Source organism: Podarcis cretensis (assembly GCF_951804945.1).
Source record: "Podarcis cretensis genome assembly, chromosome: 8".
NCBI lineage: Eukaryota > Metazoa > Chordata > Lepidosauria > Squamata > Lacertidae > Podarcis > Podarcis cretensis.
In genome coordinates, this window is record NC_137177.1 from 79,288,030 (window position 1) to 79,304,583 (window position 16,554).

Sequence of the window (16,554 nt, forward strand, 5' to 3'; positions counted from 1 at the left end):
TGTTTTTACATGAGTAGAGTGTATCCTTTTATTAAAAATGCATCTCTGGGTTATTTGTGGGGCATAGGAATTCGTTCATTTCCCCCCCCCAATATAGTCCAGCCCCCCATAAGGTCTGAGGGACGGTGGACCAGCCCCCTGCTGAAAAAGTTTGCTGATCCCTGATATAAGGGCTTACGCACCTTTGTTCAGTGCTCTCTCCTCCTTCCTGCGTGTGGTGAGTGGGGACCCTGTTGCAACAGTTTAATGGAGATCAGGCTTACTAGCTGCTTTGCTTCTCCATATTCTCTGGTTTGCCTTTGTTATTTTCTCCTACCGATAGGGAACCCACTTAAGGACTCTGTATGGGCTCAGGAATACCCCATAAGGGAAAGGGAGCAGTTTTTCTCATAACAGTGGCCTCTCCTTCTTTGGAGGTTTCTAAGCAGAGGTTGGATGTCCATCTAACAGGGATTCTTGAGCTGTGATTGGGGGTTGGACTAGATGACCCCCCGCGGGTCCCTTCTGACTCTAAAAATCAGCTAACATGGCCAACGGTCTGGTAGCCAACAGGCAGGGCCCTCTAGCAGCTGTTGGATTATTCCCATTCAAGCCCTTGTAATTCATTTTATTTCTGTTTTATTTATTGTTCTACTGTATTTTTATCCCCTGTTTCCTCCAAGGTGGGCATATATGAGTCTCCCCAACCCATGTGCTCTTTATCCTCACAACAACCCTGCGAGGTGCGGTGGACGGAGAGACAGTGACTGGCTCAATGGTCAACCAAGGATGCTTCAAGCGCACTGCTGTATTAACAGCACTGAAGTGATCTCCCTGGGCTGCAAGCCTGGGCAGTGTGTCTGGAGGTCCTGGGTTGCCCAGCTGACAAGACCCCCCCCCCAGCCTCTCTGATGTGGTCCAAAGGAAAGCAGAGCTCAGCATTGTTTACAAGGGTCAGCAAACCTTTTCAGCAGGGAGCCGGTCCACTATCCATCAGACCTGATGGGTGGGCCGGATTATATTTTTTGGGGGGAAATGAATGAATTCCTATGCCCCTCAAATAACCCAGAGATGCATTTTAAATAAAAGCACACATTCTACTCATGTAAAGTAAAGGTAAAGGGACCCCTGACCATTAGGTCCAGTCATGACTGACTCTGGGGTTGTGGTGCTCATCTCGTTTTATTGGCCGAGGGAGATTCCGGGTCATGTGGCCAGCATGACTAAGCTGCTTCTGGCGAACCAGAGCGGTGCACGGAAACACCGTTTACCTTCTCGCCAGAGCAGTACCTATTTATCTACTTGCACTTTGACGTTGGCAGGAGCAAGGACCGAGCAACGGGAGCTCACCCCATCGTGGGGATTCGAACCGTCAACCTTCTGATCGGCAAGTCCTAGGCTCTGTGGTTTAACCCTCAGCGCCACCCGCGTCCCTCTACTCATGTAAAAACACACTAATTTCCAGACCATCCGCAGGCCGGATTTAGAAGGCGATTGGGCCAGATCTGGCTTCCGGGCCTTAGTTTGCCTACCCATGGTTTACACTGACCAGCAGCAGCTCTCCAACCTGAAGATGCTGAGGATTAAACCCACGACCTTTCTGCATACGAGGCAGCCATTTACCACTGAGCCACACCTCTCCCATCCTGTTTCATACCCAGAACATACATTCGAGTCGAGTACTTTATTGATAGACTTTAAAACTTCCCCTTAAAAAATAAAAATCCAATGATAACTTTTAAAATGCAGACATACAGCTTCAGAGGAAAGGTTTCTTAAGCAGGGACCTCAACCAGCATCCAAGATCCGTAGGGACACCGAAAGAACCCCAGGTGAGGTGGCTTCAAGCAGCTCAGCAACCCTTTCTATCTCTTCAGGGTCTTTTCTTCTTCTTCTATGGGAAGTTCGGGCCCACAATGACGCTGCTGTTGGCAAGCTTTCCATAGTCCACGCCGTGCTCAAAATGGATGTGGCGGACTCCGCTGGGGTAGTTGCGGAAGATGTACACAGTCTGGAAATTTGGGGTGGGGAGGGAGGAGAAGTTTTCACCAGAGCACAGCAACAGGCGGGTGCAGCTGTATTGAAGCAGCACCGGGTGTCAGACTTTTTGCACCTCCTTCACAACTTTGCCCCCGGGACAACTACCCCTATTGCCCCCACCCCACCCTCAAGCTAGGCCACTGCTGAGCACAGAGTGCCGGATTTACAGATAAGCTATAGCTTAGGGCCCCACTCTCTTGGGTCCCCCCCCAAAAAAAAAAAATTTAAAGGAAAAACAACAACTGGATGTACATTTCCAAAATATAAGATAAAAAACAAATACAGTGGTGCCTCGCAAGACGAAAATAATCTGTTCCGCGATTCTCTTCGTCTAGCGGTTTTTTCGTCTTGCGAAGCAAGCCCATTGACGGCTTAGTGGATTAGCGCTATTAGCAGTTTAGCGGCTTTTAGCGGCTTATCGGCTTAGCGGATCAGCTGATAAGCGGCTTAGCAGCTTAGAAAAAGGGGGGGAAAGGAAAAAAACCCCCACAGGAACTTGCAAGACATTTTCGTCTTGTGAAGCAAGCCCATAGGGAAATTCGTTTTGCGAAGCGCCTCCAAAATGGAAAACCCTTTCGTCTAGCGGGTTTTCCGTCTTGTGAGGCGTTCGTCTTGCGGGGCACCACTGTAAAACCTACATACAGCAACAGTGTTTTGTGTTGTGTGGGCTCCTATGATGTAAGTAATGGGTCCCACCTGCTAGCCTGCTCCCTAAAATATCACTGGTTTGCTCATTTCTATATACAGTGGACGCTTGGGTTGAGAACGTGATCCGTGCAGGATGCATGTTTGCAACCCGGATCTGCACACGGGCGGGTTGCGATTCGGCGCTTCTGCACATGTGCAAAGTGCGATTTCGTGCTTCTATGCATGCGTGACTCCCAAAACCCGGAAGTAACCTGTTCTGGTACTTCCGGGTTTCGGCGGTCTGTAACCCCAAAAAAGGAACCTGAAGTGGCTGTAACCCGAGGCATGACTGTACAGGGTGCCTACATTCTGCATGGACTGGTTGCATGGCAACATGCAGCATGCAGCTGCAGACTGCAGTGCAGCACAGTTGAATGTAGGTCAAGCTGTTGTACCTGTTATCTAGCGTTATAGCAAATATTCAACAAAAAAAACAGCGACAATTTGTTGTTGACAAAGGACAGCTGGGCATATAAAGGGCCCCATTACCTTCAGTAGCTTAGGGCCTCATCAAACCCAAATCCTGCCCTGGCTGAGTACTTCCCCTGCCTTAAATCCTGGATTTACCTTTTTCCAGTTCCTTGTGCCGTCCTTGATTACCTCCCCATTCGAGATATAGCAGGTATAGAGGGCTTTAAAATCTTCAGCCAGCAGCTTCACGGTCAGTCTGTAGTTGTAACGGGGATTTGGGTAGAGGACATCAGACCTGTTGGGGAGAAGGGCACAAGGCAAAATCAAGCCAAGTGTAAAAAGTATCACGGCAGAGTAAAGACAATATCGTAATTGCTGCTTTATAGTGTGCAGATGACAAACCTAGACAGCATCTTAAAAAGCAGTGACATCACCTTGCCAACAAAGGTCCGTATAGTTAAAGCTATGGTTTTCCCAGTAGTGATGTATGGAAGTGAGAGCTGGACCATAAAAAAGGCTGATCGCCGAAGAATTGATGCTTTTGAATTATGCTGCTGGAGGAGACTCTTGAGAGTCCCGTGGACTGCAAACCTATCCATTCTGAAGGAAATCAGCCCTGAGTGCTCACTGGAAGGACAGATCCTGAAGCTGAGGCTCCAATACTTTAGCCACCTCATGAGAAGAGAAGACTCCTTGGAAAAGACCCTGATGTTGGGAAAGATGGAGGGCACAAGGAGAAGAGGACGAGATGGTTGGACAGTGTTCTCGTGAGTTTGACCAAACTGCGGGAGGCAGTGGAAGACAGGAGTGCCTGGCGTGCTCAGGTCCATGGCGTCACGAAGAGTCGCGACACGACTAAACAACAGCAAGTGTGCAGATGAAGCCCAAAGGCTGAAGCAAAACCAGCTGCTTTGGAGGCACTTGCGGCACCTTCGAAACAAAAGTGGGGCATCTCCAAAGCAGGCAGCTCATCACACATTGCACTGCGAGGGTGGGGTTAGACTAGATGACCCTTGGGGTCCCACATCTACAATTCTATTATATTTCAGGCCTGCTACAGGAGGGCAGTTGTTTTCTTTCTGGCCACGTAAAACCAGTCATTTAAAAACACTTGGATTTATATCTTGATTTTAAAAACCACATCAATTTGTTTCTGATGTTTGGCTTGAAATCGGTATTTGCTAATGAATATGTTAGATTGTTCTTTTGCAAATCACCCACACTTTCTCCCAACCCATCTTTTGAACGTTTTGTGTTTCGGTTAATTCCCACCCACCCCGGGTCAGAGAGCTTTTCTCACTTTTCCAGCCTTGCCAAAAATCTAGCCTTACTCACGGAACTGAACTGAGCAAGATAAGCAAAGCAAAATCTCTCTCTGGATTTTCCACGCACCTGATAAGAGAGTAAGATCCAGTTTTCCACAAGGAACAACGGGAAAAGCTCTCAGACCCAGGGAGAAATTAACCTGTATGCCAGTGTTTTCCAAACTTGGGTCTCCAGCTGTTTTGGGACTACAGCTCCCATCATCCCTAGCTAGCAGGATCAGTGGTCAGGGAAGATGGGAACTGTAGTCCCAAAACAGCTAGAGACCTAAGTTTGAGAAACACTGTAGTGCACAAAATGATTAAAATGCAAAAGCGTGAATGAACTCATAGGGGTTTCCTGATGACCTAACGGTCAGGGGTGCCTTTACCTTTAAGCGGGCTGTAAGTTTTGCTAAATAACCCTCAGAAGTTCAGGGTAAATCCTCGAACACGCCTAAACAACCCTGGTAGGGTTTTTTTCCCTGCTACTCAAGACCTACCAAACCCACCCATCTGGCTGGGAACTGTAATAACAGGACTAGATGGGGGTTTGATCCTGCAAGCTCTTCTGAGGCCAGTTCCAGCACTCACCAATCCTGCACCACGATATGGGGTGTCACGTAGTCCATCAACTCATCCGTGTAGCCGTGGTCCTTCAAGGTGATGCGTTGAATTTTTGTGTCGGGCCTGAGATGTGAGGAAGGAAATCAAAGCCATTTCAAGTACAGTGGTGCCTTGGTTCTCAAACGCCGAAAACTCAGAAGTAAGTGTTCTGGTTTTTGAACGTTTTTCGGAAGCCGAATGTCTGATGCGGCTGTCGGCTATTGCTTCCCAAACACCTGCACCTATCAGAAGCTGCACCTTGGTTTTCAAACATTTCAGAAGTCAAATGGACTTCTGGAAAAGATTAAGTTTGGTGCTTTTGTTTTTGCTATTTATTTGGGGGGGGGGTTAAGGCCTTTTTGGTTAATTTGTTTTTGTGCCTGTGTGCAACCCAGTTCAGCTGCTGATTAATTGATTGATTGATTGATTGATTGATTGATTGTGTGACTGCGGAAATGGATAAAATCCCCCCATCCAAACAATGACTATCATCAATGCAGGTAAGAAAAAATAATAATTTTAATTTGTGTCATCTACAATACTGTTTTCCTTATTTTATAGAACAGTACATTGATTATTGCTTTCATTTTATGGATCAATGGTCTCGTTACATAGTAAAATTCATGTTAAATTGCTGTTTTAGGGGTTGTTTTTAAAAGTCTGTTTTGCATTACTTTCTATGGAAAAGTGTGCCTTGGTTTTGGAATGCTTTGGTTTTGGAATGGACTTATGGAACAGATTAAGTTTGAAAATCAAGGTACCACCGTCACCAGCCCAGCTTATTAACCTTTTGTGCCCTTGGAGACTGGCAACTGGCAGCCCATGAGCCCAATTCAGCCATCAGAAGGCAGACTGCACTGCAGGAGAGGAGGGCAGCAAGAAAACCAGATACCTTAAGCCTTCCTGTGGTCCTTCTACTGCCACCTATGGACATCTTTCATTTTACTCTCTGCTTCTGCTGAAATAGCCCTTGATGGGAGAAAAGGAGACTGGATCTTTCAGCCTTACACTGAGTCAGACCACTGACTGGCAGCATCTATCTATCCTATCACAAGAAAAGTCTCTTCTAGAGCTACCTGGAGATGCTGGGAATCAAATTCAGGACTTTCTGCATGCAAAGCAGGTGTTCTCCATCTAACCTGCGTTCTTTTCTCTAAGGTTCCAGTCCTCATGAAAGAAGGGCTGCCTGTTGAGCCAGACTATTGGTCCATCTAGTTTTATATTGTCCACTCTTTGACTCTGGCCGCAGCTCTAAAGGGATTCCTAGAAGAGTCTTTTCGCTGCCCTACCTAGAGATGCCAGGGATATAGGTTGGACCTTCTGCATTCAATGCAGGTCCTCCACTACCATGTGACCGATCTTCTAAATCCATAGCCACATTTGAGGATTTACTGAACCTATAACAAGGTCCTCACCCATTGAAGGCAAAGAAACATGTCGTGATGTTGTCATGGGGGTATTCATCTGCTAACAGCTCCTCCACACCCCAGCAGTGCTCCTGATGCTTGTCAATTTCCCAGTAGAGAAATTCCTCTGCGGGAGAAGGAAGAAAGGAGGGCGTAAGAACTTTAAAGGAGGACAATGGCCCATCAAGTCCAGAATCCTGTTGCGTGCCAAGGCACCTGAGCCACAAAGTTCCCAGGAGAACAATAAAACACACTGAGGCAGAGCATTTTGGTTTATGGTTTACCTAAACGGCCTCGGGTCCTGTATACCTGAAGGAGTGTCTTCACCCCCATCATCCAGCCCTGACACTGAGGTCCAGCGCCGAGGGCCTTCTGCCAGTTCCCTCATTGTGAGAAGTGAGGTTACAGGGAACCAGGCAGAGGGCCTTCTTGGTAGTGGCACCTGCCCTGTGGAACACCCTCCCAGCAGATATCAAGGCAATACACAACTGTTTTACTTTCAAAAGACCAGTTGTCTTTTGAAAGGCAGCCCTGTTTAGGGATGTTTTTGATGCTGTACAGTCATACCTCAGGTTTAAGTAGCTTCGGGATGAATATTTTCGGGTTGTGCTCCGCGGTGACCCAGAATTAATGGAGAGCATTACTTCCAGGTTTTGCCGCTCGCGCATGCGCAGACGCTCAAAATGATGTCACACACATGCGCGGAAGTAGCGAATCGCAACCCGCAGACGTGTGGACATGGGTTGTGTTCGCTTCAGGATGCGAACAGGGCTCCGGAACGGATCCCGTTCGCATCCAGATGTACCACTGTATTGTTTTTACTATTCAGTTGTGATCATGGTATCTCCCCTGCCAGGTAAGTATTGTTTTTAATATTCAGTTGGAAGCCGCCCAGAGTGGCTGGGAAACCCAGCCAGATGGGCGGGGTAGAAATAATAAATTGTTGTTGTTGTTGTTGTTGTTGTTGTTAAATAGGCCACAACTTTATTGGTTACCAACGTGAGCTGTCTGGCTTAGACATTGGGGTGAAGCCAGGCTATATCTTGACTCCTGCCCATCTGCAGGGAGTCCATAGAAGGGTAAACCACTGATATGGGGTGCCCAATAACTTACGTCAGATGGTGGCACCACCCTGAGGGGTCCCCGTAGGGGCTGTGACATGGCCCTAGCCCATGCCCAGGCTTTGGACAGTATTCACGAATCCCTTTAACAGGATACCCTGACTGAGGAGGGGCAGGCGAAGGAAACAACACCCCCTGCAACCAAATGGAGGCCTAACCTCACAAAAGTCGCAACGATTGCTACGAGACAGGCGAAAACCAAATGGCCGGTACCAATTTGCTAAGTGGAAAAAATTCCGACCCGGCCCCAACAACATGGCGACCGATGATTCTGGCTTAGATATGCAAGGTCATATCAGAGCAAAGCATGAAAACAGGGTGGGTGGGTATAATGGTGTAGAATGGTCAGTTGGTACCTGGGGCAGAACTTGTTTTTTTCACCCCCTCACATTGAAATTCCCCCTCCACCCCCCCCATCAAAGAAAACTGCACAGGCAGCAATCCATTGTAGATCCCGCCTTCCTCCTTTGTTTTGACAGATCAGGGAAGGCTCGGGTGGGTGGGCGTTGCGCAGTTTTTTAAAAAAACTCTGCACATTTATGTTTCACAGGGTGCGAAAGAAGGGCTTTGCACATAGCTGTCAACCACCCCTTATTTGGTGGGAAAGTCCCTTATCCCAGGGCTGTGTCCCGCTGCTGTCCCTTATTAATGATGTCCCTTAAATTTCCCGGGTTTCAAAGGAAGCAGCTTCCCTCCCTCCCTCCCTGCCAGCCAGCCAGGGAGGAGGGAGGCTCCAACTGTGTTGCTTGGATGCGTTGCTCACCCAATAAGGAGTCTAAGAACGACTGGGGGGTGGAGCTTGCATGCCTTGTGCCGATCAAATCGGCCGCGTTGCCTGGGGACTCGCCTTTGCTCAGTGCTTCCCAGCGGAGAGGTGACGGTGGTTTTCCTTGCTGCATCCCCTTTGCCAGGTTGCTGTGCTGTGGGAACCACCGCTTGAGGCTTCATTTGGCTGCTGGCTGGGCTTTCTGCCTTTGGTTCGGAGGGGCTCAGAAGCTGAACATACCTGTGCTTGGAAAATCCCTTATTTTGGCTGCTGATCCCTTATTTTTGAGGCTGCTGGTCCCTTATTTTCAAATCTGTAAGTTGACAGCTATGGCTTTGCACCTTTATACAATATGCATGTGTGCTTGGGCCCAGGGTCTTTTGCCTTACCATCCCCACTACTAACTCCCTGTTGCTACTCAGCCTCAAAAAAAAAAAAAAATCATTGGATTCATTGGAAAAAATCTAATAACCATAGACTAGCAGCCAGGGATAGCCCTCTACCACTGAACAGAGACCCACCTTTGCCAAAAGGATTCCGGACAATGTTCTTCTGCAGCTTGCAGAGAAGGTAGAAGACCTTCCAGTCTGGGAAAGGACTGGTCAGCATCTCAATGGGGTAGCCGGCCCGTCTGCACTTGTCTTTCCACTGAGTGTTCAAGGAGTCTACCAGATCTCTCCACCAGCAACACACCCAACGGAAGCAGCGGAGCAGGTGCCACGAGGGGAAGAAGTCAAAGACATCCAGCAGGATCTCGAGAGGCAGGTCGTTGATGGACACCATCTTCCGCAAGAGAAGTCTTGGCCGAGAGGTTTTAGAGATGCAAAATAAATGCAAAGGCAGGAGACCCGGGCTACTCAGACCCAAACCCGCTAGGAATCAATAGGGCTTGCTCCTTCAGAGCGACCTGAAGTTTACAGCATGTTATTCCCTGAAGGAGAACTACTTGAAAATGATTTATATTTAACTCCAAGGGTAGTGCTGTGGGTTCAACCACAGAGCCTAGGACTTGCTGATCAGAACGTCGGCGGTTCGAATCCCCGTGACGGGGTGAGCTCCTGTTGCTCAGTCCCTGCTCCTGCCAACCTAGCAGTTTGAAAGCATGTCAAAGTGCAAGTAGATAAATAGGTACCGCTCTGGCGGGAAGGTAAACGGCGTTTCTGTGCGCTGCTCTGGTTCGCCAGAAGCGGCTTAGTCATGCTGGCCACATGACCCAGAAGCTGAACGCCGGCTCCCTCAGCCAATAAAGCGAGATGAGTGCCGCAACCCCAGAGTCGGTCATGACTGGACCTAATGGTCAGGGGTCCCTTTACTTTTATCTTTAGACTGGCTAAGATGTGTAAGACTGAATCAGATCAGTGCTGGAGATGCAATAAGGTCGGGGGTACTTGCTTTCATATGTGGTAGACATGAAAATGGGTAAAAGAGTATTGGGAAATAATCCATAATGAATTGAAAAAAAAAATGTTTAAAAACACCTTTCCAAAAAAACCCCCCCTTTTTGTAGGGGATGATTCAGATCGAAATTCCCAGGTGTCAAAAAAGGTTATTTATGTATGCCACTATAGCAGCCCATGTTTTGTTAGCCCCAAAATGGAAAACGAGTGAATGGCAACTTAACTGGTGGAATATGCACAGCTTACGGACCTAATTTATAGAATAAGAGAACAAGAAGAACATTTGTTTGGAGAAGATTGGAAAATGTTTATTGAATATATGGGAGGGGAGGATTGTGTATACTTGAAAACGTGGGCAGCATTAAGATAAATTCAACAGTGTGAATAAGTTTTGAGGGAAGTAATAATGGAATACTGAATGGTTTAGTTTATATAAAATATGCAGGGATTTGTGCTATGCAAAATGAACCATGGAGAGAGAAGAAGGGAAGTCATGAATATTTTAAGGTTGTTTAAATGAATATTCTAAATTGCAAAACAGAAAATTTAATAACAAAATTTACACACACACACGAGTGCTTTTTTCTTTAAAATAAATGTTTAGGGGTACTCTCATTTTCCTACTTGTATTGAAATAAAGGTAAAGGACCCCTAACAGTTAAGTCCAGTCATAAATGACTCTGGGGTTGCACGCTCATCTCATTTACTGGCCAAGGGAGCCGATGTTTGTCCGCAGACAGTTTTTCCGGGTCATGTGGCCAGCAGGACTAAGCCACTTCTGGCAAAACCAGAGCAGCGCACGGAAATGTCGTTTACCTTCCCGCCGGAGTGGTACCTATTTATCTACTTGCACTTTAACGTGCTTTCGAACTGCTAGGTTGGCAGGAGCAGGGACCGAGCAACAGGAGCTCACCCCATCACGGGGATTTAAACCGCCGACCTTCTGATCAGCAAGTCCTAGGCTCTGTGTTTTAACCCACAGCACCACCCGCTTCCCATTCTTTTATAAGGTAAAGGTAAAAAAGGTAAGGGACCCCTGAATGGTTAAGTCCAGTCAAAGGCGACTATGGGGTTGTGGCACTCATCTTGCTTTTAGGCCAAGGGAGCCAGCATTTGTCCACAGCCTTCCGATCAGCAAGCCCTAGGCTCTGTGGTTTAACCCACAGCGCCATCCGCATCCCCCATTGAAATACTGCCCCTCAATGAGGCCAAACTTAGATTCACAAAATGTTTAGGGGTATGTGTACTGCTGCGTACCCCCCCCCCCCCGAAAAAAGCACTGTGTGGGGGTGGGCATGGGTGTGTGTAGGAAACTTGCAGTGGTGGTAGGAAAATTACAACACTGTTATGGGTTTCAGGGGTCAGTCTGGATCAGTGGCGCGCTACATTTTGGGGTCCCGGAAGCTTTCACTGTCATGAAGCCCTCTTCGCAACCAGCAATGACGTCTGGGTAACTTCTGTTAATCTTCTTCAGTGGGGTTGTTCCACAACAAATCACCACAGTAAATAATAATAATAATAATAATAATAATAATAATAATAATAATATTAATAATATTAATAACAACTTCCATATCTCAAATTTTGATTAAAATTGCTGTCCTGGATTACCTCCTGTTACACAAAGCACATTTTACAAAATATTCTCTTTTCTGGTTTTTCTAGCAACTTATTCACATACAGTTTCATCCTATGAGAGCTTCCTTGCAATGTCATTTTTCTGGAGATGACATGCACAACTTACTGTGAGACTGTCACAACCTCTGGGCTACTGACTCTCAAACCTTTGGGATTGTTAAAATACAGTATATACAAGAACAAAAAAAAAACCAATCCATTTGAGGCCCTTCCAGTTCTTGGAATCTTGTGCCCAGTGAAGGTTAGGTAAAGGTAAAGGGACCCCTGACTGTTAGGTCCAGTCACGGACGACTCTGGGGTTGCGGTGCTCATCTCACTTTACTGGCTGAGGGAGCCGGCATACAACTTCTGGGTCATGTGGCCAGCAAGACTAAGCTGCTTCTAGCGAAACCAGAACAGCACACAGAAACACCGTTTACCTTCCCGCTGGAGCGGTACCTATTTATCTACTTGAACTTTGACGTGCTTTTGAACTGCTAGGTCGGCAAGCCCTAGGCTCTGTGGTTTAGACCGCAGTGCCACCCGCATCCCTCCAGTGAAGGTTAAAGGTAAAGAGACCCCTGACCATTAGGTCCAGTCATGGACGACTCTGGGGTTGCAGTGCTCATCTCACTTTATTAGCCAAGGGAGCTAGCGTACAGCTTCCGGGTCATGTGGCCAGCATGACTAAGCCACTTCTGGTGAACCAGAGCAGCGCACGGAAATGCCATTTACCTCCCTGCCGGATCGGTACCTATTTATCTACTTGCACTTTGACGTGCTTTCAAACTGCTAGGTTGGCAGGAGCAGGGACCGAGCAATGGGAGCTCACTCTGTTGCGGGGATTCGTACCGCCAACCTTCTGATCGGCAAATCCTAGGCTCTGTGGTTTAACCCACAGCGCCACCCATGCCCCTCTAGTGAAAGTTAGAATCTTATAAATAGAGGATTCTATCATTGAGGTAGTCAGGGAATAAAATCCCGTAAAACAATAATGTTAGTGGCCTCTTAAATCAGCATCTTAAATGAATGAATTAGGGTACAAGAGGCTAGGCTCACTTTCTAAACTCACTTGGACTGATACAAGGCCAAACTAGATGCAGGATTTTTAAAAAACACAAAGCAGGAGCCCCAGCTGGGGATCACCTGATTAATTAGGATCCCACAAGGTGGAGCTGAGTTTTAACCCTTCCTTCTCCAGCTTTGGTGCTAACAAAAACAGCCCTCAAGCTGCTGCTTGGTTTCAGGTTCAGATTGGTATTATCAGAGCCTGTCTAACATTATAATTAATACGGTTACAGGACAGGAAGCCAGCAAAACCTTTTTTTTTTTTCAGATCTTTTTCAAAAAAAGCAGCAACTTTGACTCCTCCTCTAATTGAAATCTTTCCACTCCAGCTGGTCATAACAAGGATCTTGGTAAAGTTTGCTTTCTTCCTCCTCGCTCCCAACCTTGTTTCCTTTTGTGCTGTGTGTATTTTTATTTTTTAGTCTTTTTAAGCATGAGGACAGTGCCTTCACATTTCTGAGCTACATTCACAAGCCCCCCCCCTTTTTTTTTTTTGCTGGTGAGCAGAATAAAAATGGTTCAGATAAACAAACACACACAAAGGGAATATTAACGGTATGAAAACATGCTTCTCTGTATGGGAACAAATTAATGACCATTCATGCAGGGACTATTGCAGCTGTTTTAAAGTTTGGAGTTTACTCACTTGGTGCTCTGGAGGGAAATAGGAACTAAAAACACATACCCCTTTAAATATATTCCACTACAGCTTAGACTCCCCAACCTGTTTTTCACACTCAACCTTCATTTTATTGCTAGAGGGAACAAAAGTTTTAATGCAAAAGTCTTTTGCTAACAATGCCTTGCATCCAATATTAGTCCTACTCAGAGTGGAACTAATGAAGTTAACGAACATGCAATCCGGCGTGTGGCGGAAAAGGTGGGATATCAATGCGGTAAATAAAATAAGCCCTAAAAATTCATCCATGCTGATGGCAAATTCAAAATACAGAAGCCTAGGCTGCAAGAGGTTCCCCTAAACGCCACCAGCCTTTTTGCCTAGCCCAGAGATAGGCTGAATTCAAGCGAAGGAGGGAGTGAAGAGTCACTCTTTACATGCTCAGAGACCCTATCACCAAAGTGTTGCTGCCTTGAGGTTCAACCTTGCAGCTAGTGGACACCTCCCAGCCTTACCTCGGTTAAGAAAAGGAATGACAGCGTCCCAAGCTCTCTGGAAAGACAAAACGAAGGAAGTTTCCGTCTCCGCCCCGCTCAGCATGCAGCAGCAGAAGGCGGGCAAGATAACCCAGGGAGGCGTTAGCGGCCAGGCGCTGCCTCCTTCCTAGGCGGGGCGGAGAAGGGGAACCCCAGCTCATTTGCATTCAGTGACGCGTCTGCAACGTCACGCCCCTCCCAAAAGAATCTTTCCCATGCCAGTGGCAAATCAATGATAGAGAGTTCAATCGCGTCTACCACCAAGATGCCGGGAGAGGGATTTTGCATATATATATATGAATTTCCTTTTTCCTTTTTTTAAATTTTATGCCTACTTTTCAAGTTTATACATTTCACTAATTTTACATTTTTTTTAACATTTCAGAACTTGAGTTTCTTCCGCCTCTTTCTGCGGTTCATTGAATTTATTTTGAATATCCCCTGCATATCCAAATTAACTTAATTTGCTCATTTATTCATCTACTTCAAATATATACTCTTATAAAACTGCAGGTTATTACTATAATCCTGCCAATGATCTTACTTTGCTGGGACTTCTGCTTCTTTCCATTTCGGGGCAAGTAACAATCTAGCCACTGTGGTCGCATACATGGATTTGATTTTCTGTAAACTTTACCCTGAGTTTTTGATGATATTTCATTTATTTAACAAAATGTACATACCACTTGATTGTAAGAAAGCCTAGCAGTTTACAAGAAATGTGACCAGTCTTTTTTAATAAAAAAAAAAAATCAGTTAAAAACATGTAAAATCAACAGCAAAAGTGATGTCAACATCTATGTGTCTGGATAGGCTTGTGTGAAAAGGTGTTTAAGCCTTAAAGGTAAAGGGACCCCTGACCATTAGGTCCAGTCGCGGACGACTCTGGAGTTGTGGCGCTCATCTTGCTTTACTGGCCAAGGGAGCCGGCAGCTTCCGGGTATGTGGCCGGCATGACTAAGCCGCTTCTGGCGAGCCAGAGCAGTGCATGGAAATGCCGTTTACCTTCCCGCTGGAGAGGCACCTATTTATCTACTTGCACTAGCGTGCTTTCGAACTGCTAGGCTGGCAGGAGCAGGGACCGAACAACGGGAGCTCACCCCATCGTGGGGATTCGAACCGCCAATCTTCTGATCGGCAAGCCCTAGGCTCTGTGGTTTAGACCACAGTGCCACCCGCATCATTTACACCTTAAGAGTATATATTTAAATAAGATGAATAAATGAGCAAATTAAGTTAATTTGGATATGCAGAAAATATTAAAAACAAATTTAAGGAACCGCTGAAGGAGGGGGACGTCAAATTTTGAAATGTCAAAAATTATTATAAAATTAGGGAACAGTGTAAAATTAGTGAAATGCATAAACATGAAAAGTAGTGTGACTAGCCCAAGGTCACCCAGCAGCTGCATGTGGAGGAGCGGAGACGCGAACCCGGTTCCCCAGATTACAAATCTACTGCTCTTAACCACTACACCACACTGGCTCTGCCTGGAGTCTCCTTCTTTGGAGGTCTTTAAGCAGAGGCTTGACAACCATATGTCAGGAGTGCTCTGATGGTGTTTCCTGCTTGGCAGGGGGTTGGACTCGATGGCCCTTGTGGTCTCTTCCAACTCTATGATTTTATGAATAGAGAGCAGCATGCAAGTGTGTGGACAAAGGTAAAATTTGCATTCATGGCTCCGCCCCTTTGTCTCTGGCCCCTCCCATCACAGGCATGAGGTTTCCGGAAGGGAATGAGGTCCTCAGGCTGAGTAGTTTTCATCAGTGCGGTACCACTTTATTTCCTCTAGAAATCTGAATACTTCCTCACTTTCATTTCTTTATTCTGCTTGCATTCTGGATAGCTCAGTTGGCTGGAGCGTGGTGCTGATAACACCAATGTTACAGGTTCGATTCCCGTATGGGACAACTGCATATTCCTGCATTGCAGGGAGTTGGACGAGATGATCCATAGGGGAATTAATTAATAATTTATTATTTATGCCCCACCCATCTGGCTCCATTTCCCCAGCCACTCTGGGCAGCTCTTAACAGAATATTAAAAACACGATAAAACCTCAAACATTAAAAACTTCCCTAAACAGGGTCCCTTCCAATGCTACAATTCTATGAATCCACCTTTTCATCCAAGCTAGCTCAAGGTGGCATACAGAGTTCTCCTCATTTTTTATCCCAACAGCCCTGCGAGGGCAGGTTAGGCTGAGAGGCAGCAAGCGGCCCCAGCTTCGTATCCAAGCGGAGGATTCGAACCCAGCTCCGAGTCCGCCACTGTATCCGTTATACCACACTGACTTACACCACAATTGTATCACTTTTTTTTCTGGAGAGATTCATTGACTTCAGTTCATTATTTTGACACAGCTGAATTGACCAGGGGCGGGTGGGGGGGGTATATACCATATATTGTCTGCCTTTACTATCACTCCCAGGTACTTATAAGAATGTAAAAAGAGCCTGCTGGTTCAGACCACTGGCCCATCGAGTCCAGCATCCTGTTCTCACAGTGGCCTAGCACATGCCTCAATGGGAAACCCATAAAGAAGGTTCAAGCACACAAAAAAATGTTCCTGCTGTTGTCTCCAGCACCTGGTCTTCAGAAGCATTGCTGCCTCCAACTGCAGAGCCAGAAGAGAGCCATCATGGCTCGTGATATTATTATTATTATTATTATTATTATTATTATTATTATTATTATTAATACCCCGCCCATCTGGCTGGGTTTCCCCAGCCACTCTGGGTGGCTTCCAACAGAATATTAAAATAGGGAAGCTTTTAATGTTTAATACATTATTGTAATCAGTGTCGTCTTCAGACCTCTTCTCAAAGTCTGGTAGTTTTCCTCACTGGCGAGAGCCAGTGTGGTGTAGTGGTTAAGAGCGGTAGTCTCGTAGTCTGGGGAACCGGGTTCGCGTCTCCGCTCCTCCACATGCAGCTGCTGGGTGACCTTGGGCCAGTCACGCTTCTCTGAAGTCTCTCAGCCCCACTCACCTCACAGAGT

The 16,554-nt window shown here is 46.5% G+C and overlaps 1 protein-coding gene and 1 pseudogene across 3 annotated transcripts in view; one reads left to right on the forward strand and one right to left on the reverse strand.

Annotated features, from left to right (window-relative positions):
- The window catches only part of LOC307222136 (F-box only protein 44-like), a 75,010-nt pseudogene that overhangs the window by 36,333 nt on the left and 22,123 nt on the right, over positions 1-16,554 (forward strand). The window lies entirely within an intron of this gene.
- On the reverse strand, positions 1,645-13,637 carry LOC307222158 (F-box only protein 44-like). Of its 2 annotated transcripts, none has more exons than XM_079987296.1 (6): positions 13,534-13,637; positions 8,839-9,100; positions 6,440-6,557; positions 5,013-5,108; positions 3,274-3,412; positions 1,645-1,990 (listed from the first exon to the last, which is right to left on the reverse strand). In XM_079987296.1, the coding sequence occupies exons 2-6, from the start codon at positions 9,098-9,100 to the stop codon at positions 1,874-1,876; spliced, it is 732 nt and encodes a 243-aa protein (XP_079843422.1). In that variant the 5' UTR covers positions 13,534-13,637; the 3' UTR covers positions 1,645-1,873. The 2 variants fall into 2 exon arrangements, with proteins under 2 accessions (XP_079843422.1, XP_079843423.1); XM_079987297.1 differs by having other exon boundaries at positions 1,938-2,054.

What these genes read in the sequence shown, in the direction of transcription:
- LOC307222158 (XM_079987296.1), bottom strand. Translation starts at nt 9,100, where the DNA reads ATGGTGTCCATCAACGACCTGCCTCTCGAGATCCTGCTGGATGTCTTT. An exon ending in CCGGAATCCTTTTGGCAAAG is followed by an intron (nt 6,558 to 8,838) that starts GTGGGTCTCTGT and finishes CTTCTCCCGCAG; the next exon opens with AGGAATTTCTCTACTGGGAA. An exon ending in GCACAAGGAACTGGAAAAAG is followed by an intron (nt 1,991 to 3,273) that starts GTAAATCCAGGA and finishes CCAAATTTCCAG; the next exon opens with ACTGTGTACATCTTCCGCAA.